This window comes from Acinonyx jubatus, chromosome A3 (assembly GCF_027475565.1).
Source record: "Acinonyx jubatus isolate Ajub_Pintada_27869175 chromosome A3, VMU_Ajub_asm_v1.0, whole genome shotgun sequence".
NCBI classification, from domain to species: domain Eukaryota; kingdom Metazoa; phylum Chordata; class Mammalia; order Carnivora; family Felidae; genus Acinonyx; species Acinonyx jubatus.
In genome coordinates this window covers 58,678,311-58,695,146 of record NC_069388.1, presented here as the reverse complement: position 1 = coordinate 58,695,146, position 16,836 = coordinate 58,678,311, and the positions used below count along the sequence as shown (strand labels likewise).

The window sequence follows — 16,836 nt, the reverse complement described above, 5'->3', positions numbered from 1 at the left end:
TATTATCCAAAGACATTTTCATATTGAGTAAGAAGAGCCTATATTACTGGTTATATTTATACTTCAGTCAAATTCATATATGTTGTAGCTTGTAGCTATCATTGATTTCAGGGACAATTATCAAACTAGAATAATATAATAGGGAGCCCTTTCCTCTTTGTCAAAAATTTTTATAATGTTCTAAAAACACTTTATGAGTTTATACACCCCATTCATTCAGAAATTCAAAAAATTATATGACTTGGGTCACTGTAATTAAAAAACAACCATCTAACAAAAAACTACTGAACACCTATTATATGTTGGACTCAGGCACTGGGGAAATGAAATGGAGAAAAGGATTCTTTCTTTTGAAGGGCTCCCCAAAATCATGAGACAAACCCTTAAATAACCACTGATATAAAGTAACTACTATAGGGCTGAGGTTGCTTGTTTTCCCCCACTATCTATTCATCCCTTTGTCCATAATAAAAAATATCTGGACATGTGGTGACCCAGCGTAAAGGATGAACACATTTCTCATCCTTCTTTGAAGCTAAGAAAGACAGGTGACTAATTGAGGCCAATGGGATACGAGAGAGAGAGAGAAGTCTGTGCTTTGTGATCCTTCCAGGTTAAAGCTTTAAATGACTGGATATTCCCTCCCCATTCCCCTTCCTCTTCCCTCAGAAGGAACCTGGGCCATCTTGGATCTGGTGGACAAGTGTAGCCCTCTTCTAGGTTATAAAGCTACAGAATAAAAGGAGCCTGCATCCATAAAAGGATGTCACAGAACAGAACCAGCATTCCACCTCAAATTTATAATGAAAGAAAAATAAGCTTTTATTTGGTATTTAAGCTGCCGTTTTTGGAATCTATCACATCAAGCGGCACCATGTTCCAATTAAGATCTAATAGATATGCTTCTTCTTCTGAGAGTTTGGTTCTAGAAAATGTCCATTAAAAGGAAGAACCAATATGTGGTATTAAAAGCAAAGGACAGCTTGATTTCTAACTTTTTCATGAAAAATAAAACCCTGAATTATAACAATAAACAAATTGTACATGAACAAAATACAAGTGAGAATTAAAATTGTGTAAATTCTTAGAGGAGAATGATTTAAGAAATTGGGGGGGGGGTATAATTTTTTGTTAACAAAATTGTATAGTCATGTGATGGAGTTAATGAAAAAAAAACTGACATAGTAAGAAACTGAATAGGTACCAAAAACTGATCACTGACATGTAGGAAAGGCTTAGGAAAACAGTAGTGATTACAGGTGAAATAATAAAGATCAAAGCAATTAGAAAGGAACTAACAGATATGAAAGATAAAGATGATTCAACACAAGAGTAATTAATTCCTTTAAGAGGCAAATCAAAAACAGTGTGCAAACAATGTGTATAAACACTTAATACAGGAAAATTCCCTGAACTGGAAGAATGAACTATTCTGGCAAGATTGAAAGAGCAATCCATGTTTTGGGAAATGCTAAGACATATTTTGATTAAACTGCAGAAGTTTAAAGAAATAATTCTTTAGGTATTCAAGCAGAAAGAACCAACCATTTTCAAGAAGTAACAGGATAGCCATATTTGAAGAATATATATATATACCAATGCTCAAGACAGTCTCCAAACTGGCAAAACCAAAGAAATATAAACAGAGATAGAGGTGAACAAAGAGAATGTTATCTGGAATGAAATTCATCTTATGTTTGTGGGACCCTTTTTTCTGGATGGTAGGATTTGAGTTGATTTTTAAATTTCATTTTCTTCATTATTTAGATAATTTGAATGAGCATGTAATGTGTTAACAAAAACAATGAGTAAGTAAGCAGAAAAATATCAAGAATAAGATAGAAAGCAAATATACCAATATATTAATAGTGATCAATTCTGGGTGGTGGCTTTCTAATTTACAAATATATTATCATTTTCTGTAAGATGAACTGGACTTGAAGGAGGAATTTGGCAGGCAAACTAAGGAAGAACAATACTACAGGCATACAAGCAAAGCCAGACTATTATGAAAGAAAATGGCATGCTTAGGAAACAGCAAGAGGTCTGGTAAGTAGACAGGGATGAAGCCTGGGTAAGATTATATGCTATTATAATATTCATTTATATGAATATATTCATTTCCAGTCTTTATTTTTGTCCTTGATCTCACTAACATCATTCAAACCAGTTACAGTATGTTTGTCTCTATTTATCAGGTACAAAATCTCAAAGTCCAGACTTCAGGGACAAAATAATTAAGTACTAGATCTAACAGAATCCTATTCTAGGTGATAGTGCAAAGACAGATGAGAAGCAGAGCCTGTCCTCAAAGTGCTTACAATATATTTGTGAGACAAGACAGACAAACAAAACAATAAATAATAATAAATAGTAATATAACACATAGTGACCTTATTGGAATTTAGAAGAAAGGAAGCTCTTTGGTGATTGGAGCAGACTATGGAAGTGCACAACTTAGGCCAGGTTCTGGAAGAAAGGATTGAACATTTTGATTTAAGATTTCCATCTCACAAGAAATTATATTATTTTATCCCTACCTACAGCTACATCACAATTCCATAAAGATGGAGTGTTTACCACTTGTTTCATACTGAATTATAAAGAAAAGATGGACTGAACAATCACTTATGCTAGAATATGGCTGTGGGGAAATATAAACAAGTAAGTAAAGTCTTATCTTGTATCAAAATAAATTCCAGATGCATAACTTTTCATCTAGTTCCTTTATGGTTTTACATGTTAGACTTAACTCTTTAATGTATCTATGGAAATAGCCTTTTTAACATAATTACAAAGGAAGAGATCAAAAGGAAACGAGATACAAAATTTAATTTCTACATTATAAACAAAGGTTAATCAAGAAAGGAGAGAATTGCTTCCAATATATTTAGAAAAGGTTCATCTTCTTAATTTTTAAAGAAACTCCTAACTCAGTAAGAAAAAATACAAACACTTCAGTGGAAAAATGGGTAAAGAATGTGAAAAGAAAATTACAAAAGATTATATATGATAACCTTTCTTCATTTTAGAATTGTAAATTAGATGTCCAAGAGTTTTTCCTTGAAAATATGGTATCTATACAAATTTACTTATAAGGCTATTTATTGCAGAATAATTTAGAATAGTGAAAAAAAAAAACAAAAACAGCCTAAATGCCCAACAAAAGGGTTGTGTAAATAAATTATGGAATCTCCATAGGATAAAACCACTGAAGTTCCCAACTAAATGAGATGCAAAGACCATATGCTGAACGTTGCCAAAGACTGTTCAATGACATGGCAAAGTGGTTTTGTTATGTAAGGAAAATAGTTGGGAAAATAACCATATATGATAGCTTCACCCCAGTTCAATAAAGAAGGTCTAAGTATAGAAAAAGACCAGAAGGATCTATACCAAAATGTTAACTGTAACTACTTCCAGATTGCAGGATTACATGTGATTTTTTTTCTCTTTTATGTTCTTAATGTTATCCAAATATTTTATAATGAAGACATGTTACTCTCAAAATCTTTGCTGCCCTTTACAGCAAAATTTCTGGAAAGAGCTGTCTACATGTCATGTGTCTAATTCCTTCTCATGATTTTCTCTTAAACTCAGACTTTGGCCTCCAAAATGCTCATTGAGGTAACTGGTGACTTCCATGTTACTAAATCCAACACCAAGAATTGAAACTGATTAATTTCCTTCCCTTGTTGACACCATTTTCCTCCTGTCTTCTAGATACTGCACTGTTTTCTTCCTGCCTACTGATCCCTTCCTTTCTGTCTCCTTTGCTAGCACCTTCTCTTCTCACTAACCCCTTGATGTAGGAGTACATGAGGGCTCAGCCCTCTTCTTTAGCCACACTAATCTGAGGGACCTCATCCAGCCTCAAGGCATTATCACATGTATGCCAATGACTTCCAAATCTGTATCTTCAGTCCAGATACATATTCCTTCTCTACCAAATTCCACACCTGTGGCTCCAATGTATGTGTCTACTCATATCTACCTGGATGTCTAACAGATACTTGTCAAACTCCAATAAGCTCATATGAATTCCTGCTCTTCTCAAAAACCTGCTTCTATAGCTTTTCCCATCTCAGTTAAAGTAACTTCTTTCTTCCAGTTGCCCAAGTCAAAAATCTGTCCCCAATTCCTCTCCATCTGTCATCCAGCGAGTGAATTCTTGCCTGACTCTCCTCCAAATTATATACAGAATCCAATCTTCTCATCATCTTTGCTACAACCTAGGTCCTATAACTACTATCATCTCCCCCCTTTCTCTGCCCCAGATTAAAGAAATCATCTGCCAAGTGATCTCCTGCTTCCACCTCTACCCATTATAGTTTATTCTCAACATGAGAGCCACACTGATCCTTGTAATACTTAAGATAGATCATGACACTTTGTGCTCAGAACCCCTGAAGGGCTCCCAATTCTCACTCACAGTAATACCATGGTCCTTCCTGTGGCCTAAAGCCCTTATGTGATGTGGTTTCCTCTCCCATTCCCTTCCTCCTTGTATATTCCACTCCAGCACACTGTCCTCTTGGTATTATAGGGCAAGGAGGTGTGTTCCGTTTCCAGTTGCACCTTTGCCCTAGCTACCCACTCTACTCCAGCTAACTTCTTCTTTCTCCAGGTACCTCCTGCTAACGTTGCCTCACCCTCTTGTGGTTCACGTTTCAATTTCTTAATGTGGATTACTTTACCTACTCTTTTTAATACTGCAACCTGCTCCCTATCCTCCAAACCTGTCTATCTGTACCCCTCTACAGGTGTAAACCCAGCCCCGTTTACTATGCTGTGCTTGCTCCCTTTTCTGAAATACTAACCACAAATTATAAAAGGGTAAGAAACAGTAATACTAACCACAAACTATCAAAATGGTAAAGGAATAATCAAGATAGGTTATGCTGAAGCAAGGAAGGTTCCTCTGAAAACTCGTGTTTAAATTACTTTGATGCCATCTGGAAAAGGTGGCGTGACCCTGAGGGAGGGACTGTCCAGAGGACCTAACCTACAGGAATTAATAATAAAACACAAACATAGGTGAAATATCCAGCAATTTGAAGTCCCAGTGGGCACACCTAATGCTAAGAAGTATAAGCTATTGGAAGGTTGACTTATACATCAACCCAAGGAAGGGTGAGAGCTGTCCAAAGATGGGAAGCCTATCCCAGGAGGTGGTAATTTCCCTCTTAGCTGTGGGGGTTGAGCACAAACAGGATGAGCCTCAGTAAGGATGTCACAGAGAGTAGTCAAACATCCCACAGGAGGTTTGGAGTAGACCTTCCCTCGCCCATGCTCTCTCTGTGAGATTTTCAAGACATCCAAGAACGAGGGGGGGAAGGGAGTGGCTGATCTATATTTGTTTCCAGGGCTTATGTAGATCAGTAACGGAATGCACACATTTTCCTATTTTCTACTGTTTAGCCTTCTGTCACACAGATAAAGAGTCAACCATTTACTGTGTATTATAGGCATGCCACTAGCTATGTGGACCCAAATGCTATGTAACCAGCAATATTTCTGAAGGATATGTCTCCAAGACAACAAATAAACAGAGCTCTGGATAAATGTGTGGACTATGTTTACATAAATTATGAAATAACGCATTACCATGAATAAGTCAAACATGAATCATGACAGAAACAAGATCCATGAAGCACATAATGACATATAGAGAAAAAGGGCCAAAGGAACATTCTGGAAATCAGTACCTCTAAGAACCCCATGTATTCCAAGTTATTTCAAATCCTTTAAAACTTAATTCACATAGCAGAAAGTTTGAAGATGTGGTCTCTTCCCCACTGTCCCTTGGCCCCCTCACCACCCTCCTCATTCCCAAGTCCTCATGCTACAGCTGGCATCACGTAGCCAGAGAAACAAGCATCTGCCTGCAGCACATACACAGAACACCGCACACACTGCCCGGAGGCCAGAGTTTCTGCTCAGGAAAACCAAACAAAGGAGAACAAGGAAAAAGAGGCAGAGCACATAACATCCCTGGCAGAGACACCGCCTGCTTTGGCTTTTGTTTCTGAGGCCAGCATATAGCTCTATGGTTTATTTTACATGGGCTGTGTTTACATACATCAGTAAATATGGTTCCCATTTCTCTTTGTAACGGCAGCTATAAATTATATGTTGGAAATGTTTGGCTTTTCTCCTCCCATAAAAGGTTTTGCAGGAATTACTGAGGCCCCAAGGAGAGGAGATCAGTGTTTGGAGGAGAGTGACTTCCTTCACCCATATCCTTAAATTAATTAACTAATTCAATAAATACGTATTGAGCACAAACTATGTGCCAGGCACAGTTAGGGAAACTTCAGTAAACAAACTCCAGTAAAAACAAAACAAAATCCTTGCTTTTATCACATGGATATTCTAGTAAAATTCACCACCTCACCTCAATTTCCAGATTCTGAACTCTCAAAACATCTAGGGCTGAGCATATTAGAAGGTAAATGTGAAGTAAACATACCTACTATAAATAATAATAATTATTATCATTATTGAGTTATTGTTACTGTGGATTTTTAAGAGCTTACTATGTGCCAGCCACACTATTCTAAACACTGTACAAGTATTAACTTATTAAATAGTCATAAAAACGCTATCAAATGCTATCAGGTACTGTTTATCGAATTGTGTCCTTAACAGTTATAAATTTTAGATAGAGATAGGGTCTGTACAGAAGTAATCAAGTTAACAATGAGGTCATTATGGTGGACCCTAATCCAGTATGACTGATGTCCTTACAAAAAGGGGAAATTTAGAAAGACACACACATAGAGAAAAAACAACATAAAGACACAGGGAGAAGACAGCCATCTTCAAGCCAGTAAAGCTAGGCTACAACAGATTCTCCCTCACAGCACTCAGAAGAAACCAACTCTGCCAACACCTTGATTTCAGAGTTCTGGCCTCCAGTCCTGTGAGGCAATTAATTTGTTGTTCTAAACCAACCAATTTGTGGTACTTTGTTAAGGCATTCCTGGCCTACTAGTCATGATTCCGTGTCACAGATAAAGCCACTGAGACACAAGGTCATCTGGCTAGCCAATGGACTGACAGTCAAAGTCAGAAGATCTAGCTCCAGAAACCACACTCCTCATTCTGTTCTAAAATCAGGCCAATTACTGCAGACACAGGTGCCAGTCAGTATCACTTCTCAACACCTCTGTTGATCCTAAAGCCTGACCTTTGGCCAAAATGGAAAACTGCGACGTCCAGGGGCGGCTGGCACGCTGCTTGTCACGCTTGCAGCCACAGGACAGAGTGTGTGACTGGCAGCAGGGAAACTGCACTCTCATCTACCATAAAGGTATTGGTAACGCTAGTTAATCATGTGGGTAAGTGATTCTCCTCCTCGGCCCAATTAAACATGCTATTTAATACTGTGTGGCTTCAAAGAGATCTATTTCAGTGAGTCATTCTAAATACTACCTGGAGGGGTGCCTGGGTGGCTCAGTCGGTTAAGCGGCCGACTTTGGCTCAGGTCACGAGCTCACGATCCGTGAGTTCGAGCCCCGCGTCGGGCTCTGTGCTGACAGCTCAGAGCCTGGAGCCGGTTTCAGATTCTGTGTCTCCCTCTCTCTCTGCCCTTCCTCTGTTCATGCTCTGTCTCTCTCTGTCTCAAAAACAAATAAACGTTAAAAAATAAAAAAAATACTACCTGGAAATTTTAACACTTTTCCTCAGCCCATATCTTGTTGATTTTATATTTCATTTAACTAGAAATAAAGCTCAAGTGTGATATGTTCCACTACAGGTAATAATAGCTCAGGAAAGCCAAATGCACAGGAAGAGAGAGAAAATTCGATCCCAGACTTGGCAATAAAATCTCAGGAGGGGGCTAAGCATTAAATAAGAGAGAATCATGTCACTCAGGCTTTGTGATATTAATCCAGGATAATCTCAGTCTTCAAGATTTCCATTATTTCTAACAAATAAACACCAAAAAACTTCCGGAACTTCATTCTTCTTTTCCCTTCCCCCCATCTCTCTGCCTCTCTCGCTTTAGCTCGCACACACACACACACACAACCACTTCCAATACTATCATTTCTCTATCTTGTTTGCTTTTGTCATTTCAGAGGTATTTCTAGGAAGAGTAATATAGCCAATATTTACTGAATGCTTACTATATTGTCACTGTGCTAAGTACATGACATTCTTCAACTCATCGATTGACTCCTCTTTCCAGCAACTCTGACACACAGATATTATCATTTTCTCCACACATAAGAAAACTGAGGCCCAGAGAAGTTAAACCACTTGCCCTGGGCCACATGTCTAATAAGTGGGAGAGCCAGGATTTGAACCTACACCTTGCAGAGCCATCAGGATTCCACCATGTATCCTATGTATCTGAAAGCTTGCCCAGGATTTCCAACCAAGAATGAACGAACTACAAAAGAAGAGGCTTTTGTCATTGGACTGTTAAGTGATACTTTTTCCAGGGTAGGAGAGGTTCTTGGATTATATACCATCTTTTCAAGTGGCTCCAAACACAGAGGCCTCAGGCTCTTGATTAGCCCCAGGTTTGGAGTCAACACACATAAGGTTGCAGTTTAAGAGAAAACAGCCCCGTAATCTGTCCAGATGCTTTCCGGGAGAGGAAACTTTATGAGAACTGAGAAAATATACAGGGAAAGTAGAGGGGACTTGCTAATAGCCTCCCTCCGGGTCTCACCCTCAATGCCTCCATCATTGGGAGTAGTAGTAAACTACTCCCTTATGGCTAGAAAATGTGGTTTTATAATATGAACCCAGAGAGGAAAGGGGGTGGAAAAGGACACCAGCACCTTCACACAAGACACATTTTAATATGCTTTCTTCAAAGTTTTCAATAAAGGGTTATAGAAGCTGAAGTTATTTTTAAGTGACTAAGTGATTTACCTTTCAGGGCCTCGCTGGCTGAACATAAAAGTACCAAAAAATATGGAAACATTTCCACTTGCCAGCCTTCATTTTGACCTTCAGAATGACCCATCTATAAGATGGAAAACAAGTCCTTTCATATCTGAGATCAAAGTTGTGGGTCTTCCCTCTTTTAAGTCTACAGGGTACAAGTTGTGTACGTCCTCACTCCGGGAACAGACAGCACGGATTACATGGGGAGGAGGAAGCACAGAGGAGAACCATCGGTGCTGGTACTAAGCCCACCCCCTTGCTCCCCCCGCCGCTGTCCCACTGCCCCACAAGATGTGGCCTCTTGAAGGAGGATGGAAGTGATGACGATGGGGAGGATGAAACTACAATAGTCAGGGAAACCGAGTCTCCAATCTGGACATACACCCTCATTTCATCAATGAACCAGCCATCAGATAGCATGCTTCCATTTGAAAACATTATACATCTCAAATGTAATTAAGAAATTTAGACTGGCATGAATATGTAATGTACACATTGCTCTGCAGATGCCTTTTCCGTCCGACAGGCTGGTGCCGACTTTAATTTGGAAGAAATCCATTTTCATACAAAGGTAACCAAGAGTGACAGGAAATAGGAAGCCTACATCATTTATCTTCTGTGAACTTAGAAAAAAAAAAATCAGTTAATTGCTTTTCTAGGAAGCTATTTTGTGGAATCACGGTGCTTTATCTTTCTGTTCTTATTCATGGTATAAATGGTGATTTTAAAATGCCCATTGTGAAAATGCTGATTAATCAATACATCTTCAACTATTTACTTATTTTAACAAAATTCTGACCAGCCAAAAATGGTGTCTCTGTTCTTGTGGATGAATTATCAACCACTAGGAAAAGTCCTAATATACACAGTCTATTAATTGATATTCAAATTGAGGTATCTCTTTCCTCATCATTGATTAAACTAAGAGCAGCAGGTCCTGCGTTCTCTCCTTCCTTCCCTGGCTTTTCAGATGTGTTCTATTCTCAGCCATCAGAGCCCTCTGTGAGAGTGGTCTTAAGTCACTGCTACTTATTAAATTAATAACAAAAAGAAACTAAAATGTGTATGTTTTGGAATACCAGTGAAGCTGTAACTTGCCGAACAAACTGATTTCATAGCCCATGAGGCCCATATTCCCGTGCTTTGTCTCAGTGGCACTGCATATTAGGCTTTTTTATAGGATTGTCCCATTTCTGTCTTCCTGTATCACCTAGCATATACATATGTATTTTTAAATTCTACCAAGTTTGAGGCCAATATAAAGTACTCTTTTCAAATCTAAAATTATCATTTTAATAATAATTTTGTATTATTCCATGAGTGAAGGATAGATACAGCATGAAGCTAATGACGCATGAGCTTCAGGGCCTCTTAAGTGAACATTCCTCCAAGGCCCCAGGAGGGGCTCTAGCAATGAGTTAAAGCATGTTTTTGTAAAAATTTCAAGCATAAGATAATTTTTCTACTCCTTTTTTCCTAACGAAAATTCCCAAGACAGTATTTATTTTAGATCCCACAAAACCTACCTACTCCTAGGTTAACAGTCCCCAGTGTCTGGATCTTGAATTACATGTAAAGGGCAAAACATCAATTTTGTGTGTGTATGTGAAACAAAAAATTTTCTTCAACTGCAAATAAGATTTAGTGTGCCCTACCCAAGAATGTTCTAGAACACATGCTGCAGTCATTTCTTATGTCCCTCACCTAACGCTAGTCACCCTTCCAAGTGGCACTCCAGGGAAGGCTCACTTAATGAGGGATGGCATCAAGAATCAAAAATTCAGCTATAACAACAAAAATATGTTTTTCATTAAACACAAAACTGTGCTGGGGAAAACCAGCCAGGAGACAGGTGTATCAGTTAAGGAACTCCCTTGAGGTCTTTAACTTCCACATCAAATTGCACTGAATTTTTCCACACTAATTACCTATTATTGAAGACTAAAGAATTATAACAAATAATTCGCCATGGCAGCAGATAGAGTGCAGATGTTGTAAGAAAAAGAATGAAAAATTTCATGAAGTGTAAAATCAGGCGAAAGAGATTCACAAATTCTCAATTTTTTAAAATAACATTGAATAGTTTTCTACCACAAGGATTATGAAGGTGAGGAAATTTTCTAGGACTAGAAGGCCAATTTTAAATTTAGTTTGGACTGTACGTGAGAGAAATTGCAAATTAAAAGCTAAGTGCTGGAGTCTAATTTATTCAATTCATGTAAATTTCTTGCACATAGAGATCACATCTTAGATTTTTTTTTTCAATTTCTCACATCACATTACACCTAGTCATTGATTTGATTTCTTATGAGGACTGTACCTACACAATGCCATACAGCTATATTTGCATCTCCCTTGTCTTTACGTCATTTTTACCTAACACTTCCTTTCAGCCCCCAAAACCTTCACACAGGCATAAGTCTTATTCTACACCTAATGCCCTGGGAAAGTATAGTCAAATCAGGAAAGTTCCTTTCAGGTCACTGCCTCTGTAAATTTCCCTAAGATAATGCATTCCTTACCTCATTGAAAATTAATGTCAGTACTATCAAGAGAACATTTTTATATAGGTACTATCTGCATTAAAAAAATACGCATTAATATTTCTTGTTTGCCACATTTGTTTTATTCTCTCCAGAAAATAAAGGTAAATATCCCCATAAAAGTACAAGCTGATTAGCTGATAAAATTCTTCAGTTTCTGTGCTATGATTATGGATTTTATAGAGATGTCCTATAAATAATGATATACCTGCAAAAGGGTATATATAAAAGGGTCTCTCGGAGTACTGTTAAAACAAACAAACAAACAAACAAAAAAACTCTTTGAGTCTGAAAGATGGAAAATGTAACTTATAGATACTATTCTGCTGCTAACTGGGAAAGATTCATTTTCTTATTATAATAGACTGATTAAACACACAAGTGTTGCAAAATTCAAATTATCATATTTTCCATAATATGCAAAGTTTTTTGCTAAAATAAGGACTGTACATCTCTCATACCAAAAACAAAAAAACCAAATCCGCCAATTAAAACTTTGTTTTACGAATGACACTTCTTACCTTTTCCTAACCACGCTTGATTGGCCTCTTTAGAGTATTCAGTATAGAATGTTAGGAAGGAAGCAAGCTGACTGGCTCGATGTCATTACATGGGGGAAATGAAACACTTCCTTTTTAAAAGCTCTAATTTCTCCTGGTATGACTTTCTATCCTAGGCACTTCCCTCTTTCTGTGATTACTGAACCGTAGTACAATGTGTCATTCCCAATCTGGGGTCTTGGAAGGGCGTCCTGAAAGTGTCCATGTTATTAATGACATACCCAAAGCCTAATGAAAACTGTATAGTTATCTTCATAGGATTATACTGGCTATCAAAAACTGGCTTTTAACCAGGGCTTTATCAACTCATTGAGTTACAAAGTAAATAAATAAATTACCACCTAATAAATTTGAAGTTTCTTTGGCACATAAAAATCATTTTAACAGGGAATCAATTGGGATTACAATTATAAAGGATTCCTGGTGGTTGCAGCCACCTCTGTTCAAGGATAAGCCATGTTTAATTTGCCAGGTCATTTGATGACAACAAAAATCAAAGGGCTTGATAAATTCATTTTGTAAAGTGATATTAATGTGTGTTTCTTACAAACTTTTAAAAACATAAATGCTTGCAGAAATTATGTGTTGCTTCTATTAATTCCTAAGAATACTTTATGGGATCCGTCATAAATGAATAATTAAAAGGAGTTACTAGTATACATGTCACTTAATTTCTTCTTTAGAACCTGTACAAACACCTTAGAGTAAAAATATATATATCTTCTCCTTCAAGGGTAATATGCTGATCTCCCAACTGGTGCATGGTGCTTTCTGAAGTGATAGCTCAGCTCAGAAATGATTAACTTCAGCCTTGTCAGACTCCCAACAAGAAACATCAAATCATTCGTGTTTCATTTGGTTATTAAATCAAATTAAAATATACAGAATATTCTGCAGTGTTACTCCATCTTTAAAAATGACTGTGTCAAAAAGAAAAAAAAAATGGACAGTTCTTAAATCCAATGCTCCAGAATTCACATTTTATGTTTGTTAATATACCACATCACAGCAAAACAAAACAAAAAAAAATGCGCAGGCATACTTTTTCATGTGCTCTTGACAACTGTCATCAATTTGTAATATAGTCTGAAATGTGGTTCTTTAAAACAAAACTTCATTTTCCATCCAGATTTACTGTTCAAGTGAGTAATCATGGCTTCTTTGCTACCCCTGTGATTATGTGATTTGCCTTTTTGAATTCTAATATTCTATACATCCAATATACATATTTTATAATGCAATAAATAAATACTTTCAAGATAAATAGATAAATAATTTCAAATAAATAAATTCAAGATGCAAACCAGAAGAATCTGAACTAAAAGATTTCATTCTCTTCATATAACCTAAGATCATTTTTATAGGACAAGGAGAGTTCTTACTTGATTCAAATCAATTAACCTGGATTTTAAATATTATAATATGGACAAGACTTTGATACATTTGAATATGCACCATACTTAATATTAAGTCTTTTTTTTAAGTAGGCTTCATGTCCAACACGGGGCTCGAAGTCACAACCCTGAGATGAAGACCTGATATCAAGAGTCAGATACTCCACCAACCGAGCCACCCAGGTGCCCCTCAATATTGAGTCATTTAATAGTTACTTTAAAAATCATTATGAGGTTTACTTTGTGAAGTCTGTGCTGGAACATTCCAAAACTGACAAAAGCGTCAAACTTCTGAACTCTTTTACATAAAAATTAACCTCTTTATATACAGCCTTTACAATACTTTTATTTCTAATATATAGTATCTGTGTCAACACTGACTCATTAACAATACAAAAAAAATCCCTTGAACTATATTGAAGGAGACATTCCTTTCCTGAATGAATGTAGACACATAACTGCATGTATTGGAACTTAAAAATAATTTGGTGATAATCAATTTGAGAAAGTTGATAGGAAACCATTATTTATGTGTACATCCTCCTTTAGTGATTGCTACAAATCCTACCATATGGAGTTGTTCACACACTGAAATAAAGAAACATGGGAGTTTAATTTGTAATCGTCCAGTGGTCACTTAGAACTGCTCAGATGTATGTAGGTGGTATTGAGAAAACTTACCTCTCCTTGCTTGGGGATGCTGAACTTGGACAGCTTGGCCTTGGCTCTGGTGGACTCTGGCTTGGTGGCCGGGACTCCCCTGTATGACGTACAGTGCACACTGGTTTCTGTGGATGACTTAAGCTTTGGAGACTCATCAGGAGCCTGATCTTGGCCGTCCATCGGCCGCACATATGCAGTTGGTTTCTGCTGAACCAGGCTGGGTTTTGAAGCCAGGGATGGAGGAAAGTTCTGAACACAGTGTCCGCTGCTGCTGTGCTTGGCTGCCATAGCAGGTGGCCTTTCCTGGGTCTGAAGACCCACCTCTACATTGCACACTTGCTTGGCTCGTGGCTGCTGTCTGCCAACACCATCTCCAAGCAAGGTCCTGAGAGAGCCTTGTGCTGAGTTGGAAGAAGAAGAAGAAGAGGAAGATGAGGATGAGGGGCTCGACACAGAGTGGTTAGGTTTTTTACTATGGTTCTTTGGGTTAGCAGATCTGTTCAAATCAAGCAACCTGGGTCCGTGCTTACTTGCTCTCTGTTGGCCATCTGATGGTGGGTGCCCAGCCTTCTGCCAGCCCATGGTGCCCCTCTTACTCTGCTGCACGGGGACAGCTGCTGGTGTGGAAGATGCAGTGCTACAGACAGATGAGGGCTGGGTCTGGGCTCTTGAATCTGTAACAAAATGTTCATCGATCTTGTTCACAGGAGCCTGAGGAACCCCAGGTTTGGGAACGCCAACGAGATGACTCTGATTAGATCTATCAGTTAAAAAGTCTTTCATTTCATCGTAATTGCCTAAAGTATTCTGGATCCGGTTGGAGAGCTCATCTCCCTTGTTCGTCTGGAGAAAGAGAAACACACGTACCCTCTTGTTAGAGACAACAGAAACACAGGAAACAACTGAGAGGTGCCATTATTGATCACAGTAGGCTTGTCACATTCAGAATAAGAGTTGGGGGATGACATCAAAACTGTCCTTTGCTGGGGCGCCTGGGTGGCTCAGTCGGTTGAGCGTCCGACTTCGGCTCAGGTCATGATCTCACGGTTCGTGAGTTCAAGCCCCGCGTTGGGCTCTGTGCTGACAGCTCAGAGCCTGGAGCCTGCTTCAGATTCTGTGTCCCCCTCTCTCTCTGCCCCACCCCTGCTTGTGCTCTGTCTCGGTCTTTCAAAAATGAATAAACATAAAAAAAAAAAAAAAACCTGTCCTTTGCTGAAGAAGTCCATCCACACTCTGTATCATGCCAGAACCAGGAAGCTGTTAAGAGCCTTAGACTACATCAAAAAGGAATCTATCCTTGGTGGTGTGCTACAGCTAAGGAAATCAGAAAATTTACCACTGTAGCTGTACAAAACAGTCTCAATTAAGACTTTCCAGGATTAGGTTTTCTTTTCTTTTTTATAGTCCCTTTGGAAGCTTTTCTTGAAAATTCAAATTTGGCTCAAATTGTTCTGCTGCCAATTTCTAAATATATAATTATTCTTGTCAGAAACCCAGAGGGACAGGCAAAAGAAGTCAGAGGAAAGCTTAAAATGAACATGGGGCTAAATGTGCAAGAAGCCACCAGCCTAAATTATCCATAGTTCTGTGCAGCCTCAGATATTAGTGAAATCTTGGAAGACCTTTCATTTTGGAAGAGAAGCTGTATCTCTGACCTTTGGTATAAATGAGAAGCAATCCAGCAGCTTTTTTTTCATCACCCTATCAGGTACCCTGATTGCAGCATGACCCATGTGTGGCAAATGTTACCAAACCTCTTTATATTTCCTAATAGCTGAGAAAAAAAACATAACAAGTGGCACTGACTTTGAAAATCAATGCAGAAATGAAGTCTATACTATTGATAAAAATCACAGCAAACAGCTCTCACTATTAAGCAAAAGTTATATTTTACTGAGGGAGCAGGCAGTCAAGTCATGTGAACTCAACACCAAGATCTGTGATCTGAGAAGACCTCATTTTGAGCGGCTGAGCTGTCTTCCTGGGCTGACCAGGCAGAGAGCCAGCTGAAGTTTGGTTGGTCGACTCTTCCAATACAGACTGAAAGTAGAGGTACAAGTGAAGGTGAAGATGAACAACAGAAAACCATCTACCTTGTAGGGTTCACTGAAAAGGGAGTAACTCGAATTAAATGCGCCATCATCCTGCTGAGTTTCCTGATTTCTTCTTTCTCGTTCTTTCCTCCGTAACACATTTCTATCTGGTTCATAGACACTGCATCAGGAGAAAGAAAAGAGAACAACCACATAGGAAAAAGTTAAAGGCTAAAGCCCAGTCAAACATTCCCCTGAGTGCAGAAGTCTGGGTCATGGACAAATGGTGATAAGAACATGGATCAGATTAAAGCCAGTCTAATCAAGCAGTATGAGCTTGGGTGTCTGATAATTACATTCTTCAGGAGCAAAAGAAAATCCTTAGGACAAGTTCCAACCAGTACTAGACATCTCTGCCTGATATGTAAAACAGGAAATATCTAAGCAATTTTGACAGGAGAAGACTGAAAGTAATCTTAAGGCAGACAGTAATTACAGTGATGTGTAAATAGAAATTATGAGCATATTTCCTCTTAAGACATAGCCTCTGAGTGTTATATGGGAATGCTTCTGTTCTTGTCTTTCTTTCTTTTTCTTTCTTTCTTTTTTTTTTGCATGGCTGTGTTTCTGTAGTGATTCTTTCATTAACTAGCTCCCTAAAGAGCTGTTAAAACTCCATGCTGCAGTGGTTTTCACAGTTATGAGCCTTCTTCTGATCTCTGCTAATCAGTCAAGT

At 38.2% G+C, this 16,836-nt stretch overlaps 1 protein-coding gene across 10 annotated transcripts in view; it reads right to left on the bottom strand.

Moving 5' to 3' along the window:
- Positions 1 to 16,836, bottom strand: part of AFF3 (ALF transcription elongation factor 3) — a 568,021-nt gene that overhangs the window by 421,604 nt on the left and 129,581 nt on the right. For 7 of the 10 annotated variants that reach the window (XM_053200457.1, XM_053200460.1, XM_053200461.1 and 4 more), the window contains 2 exons: positions 16,161 to 16,281; positions 14,086 to 14,910 (listed from right to left, as the gene is read on the bottom strand). In XM_053200457.1, coding sequence (XP_053056432.1) covers positions 14,086 to 14,910; positions 16,161 to 16,281 — 946 coding nt within the window. The remainder of the gene's footprint in view (positions 1 to 14,085; positions 14,911 to 16,160; positions 16,282 to 16,836) is intronic. The other 3 variants (XM_053200465.1, XM_027072662.2, XM_053200466.1) reach the window with 1 other exon arrangement.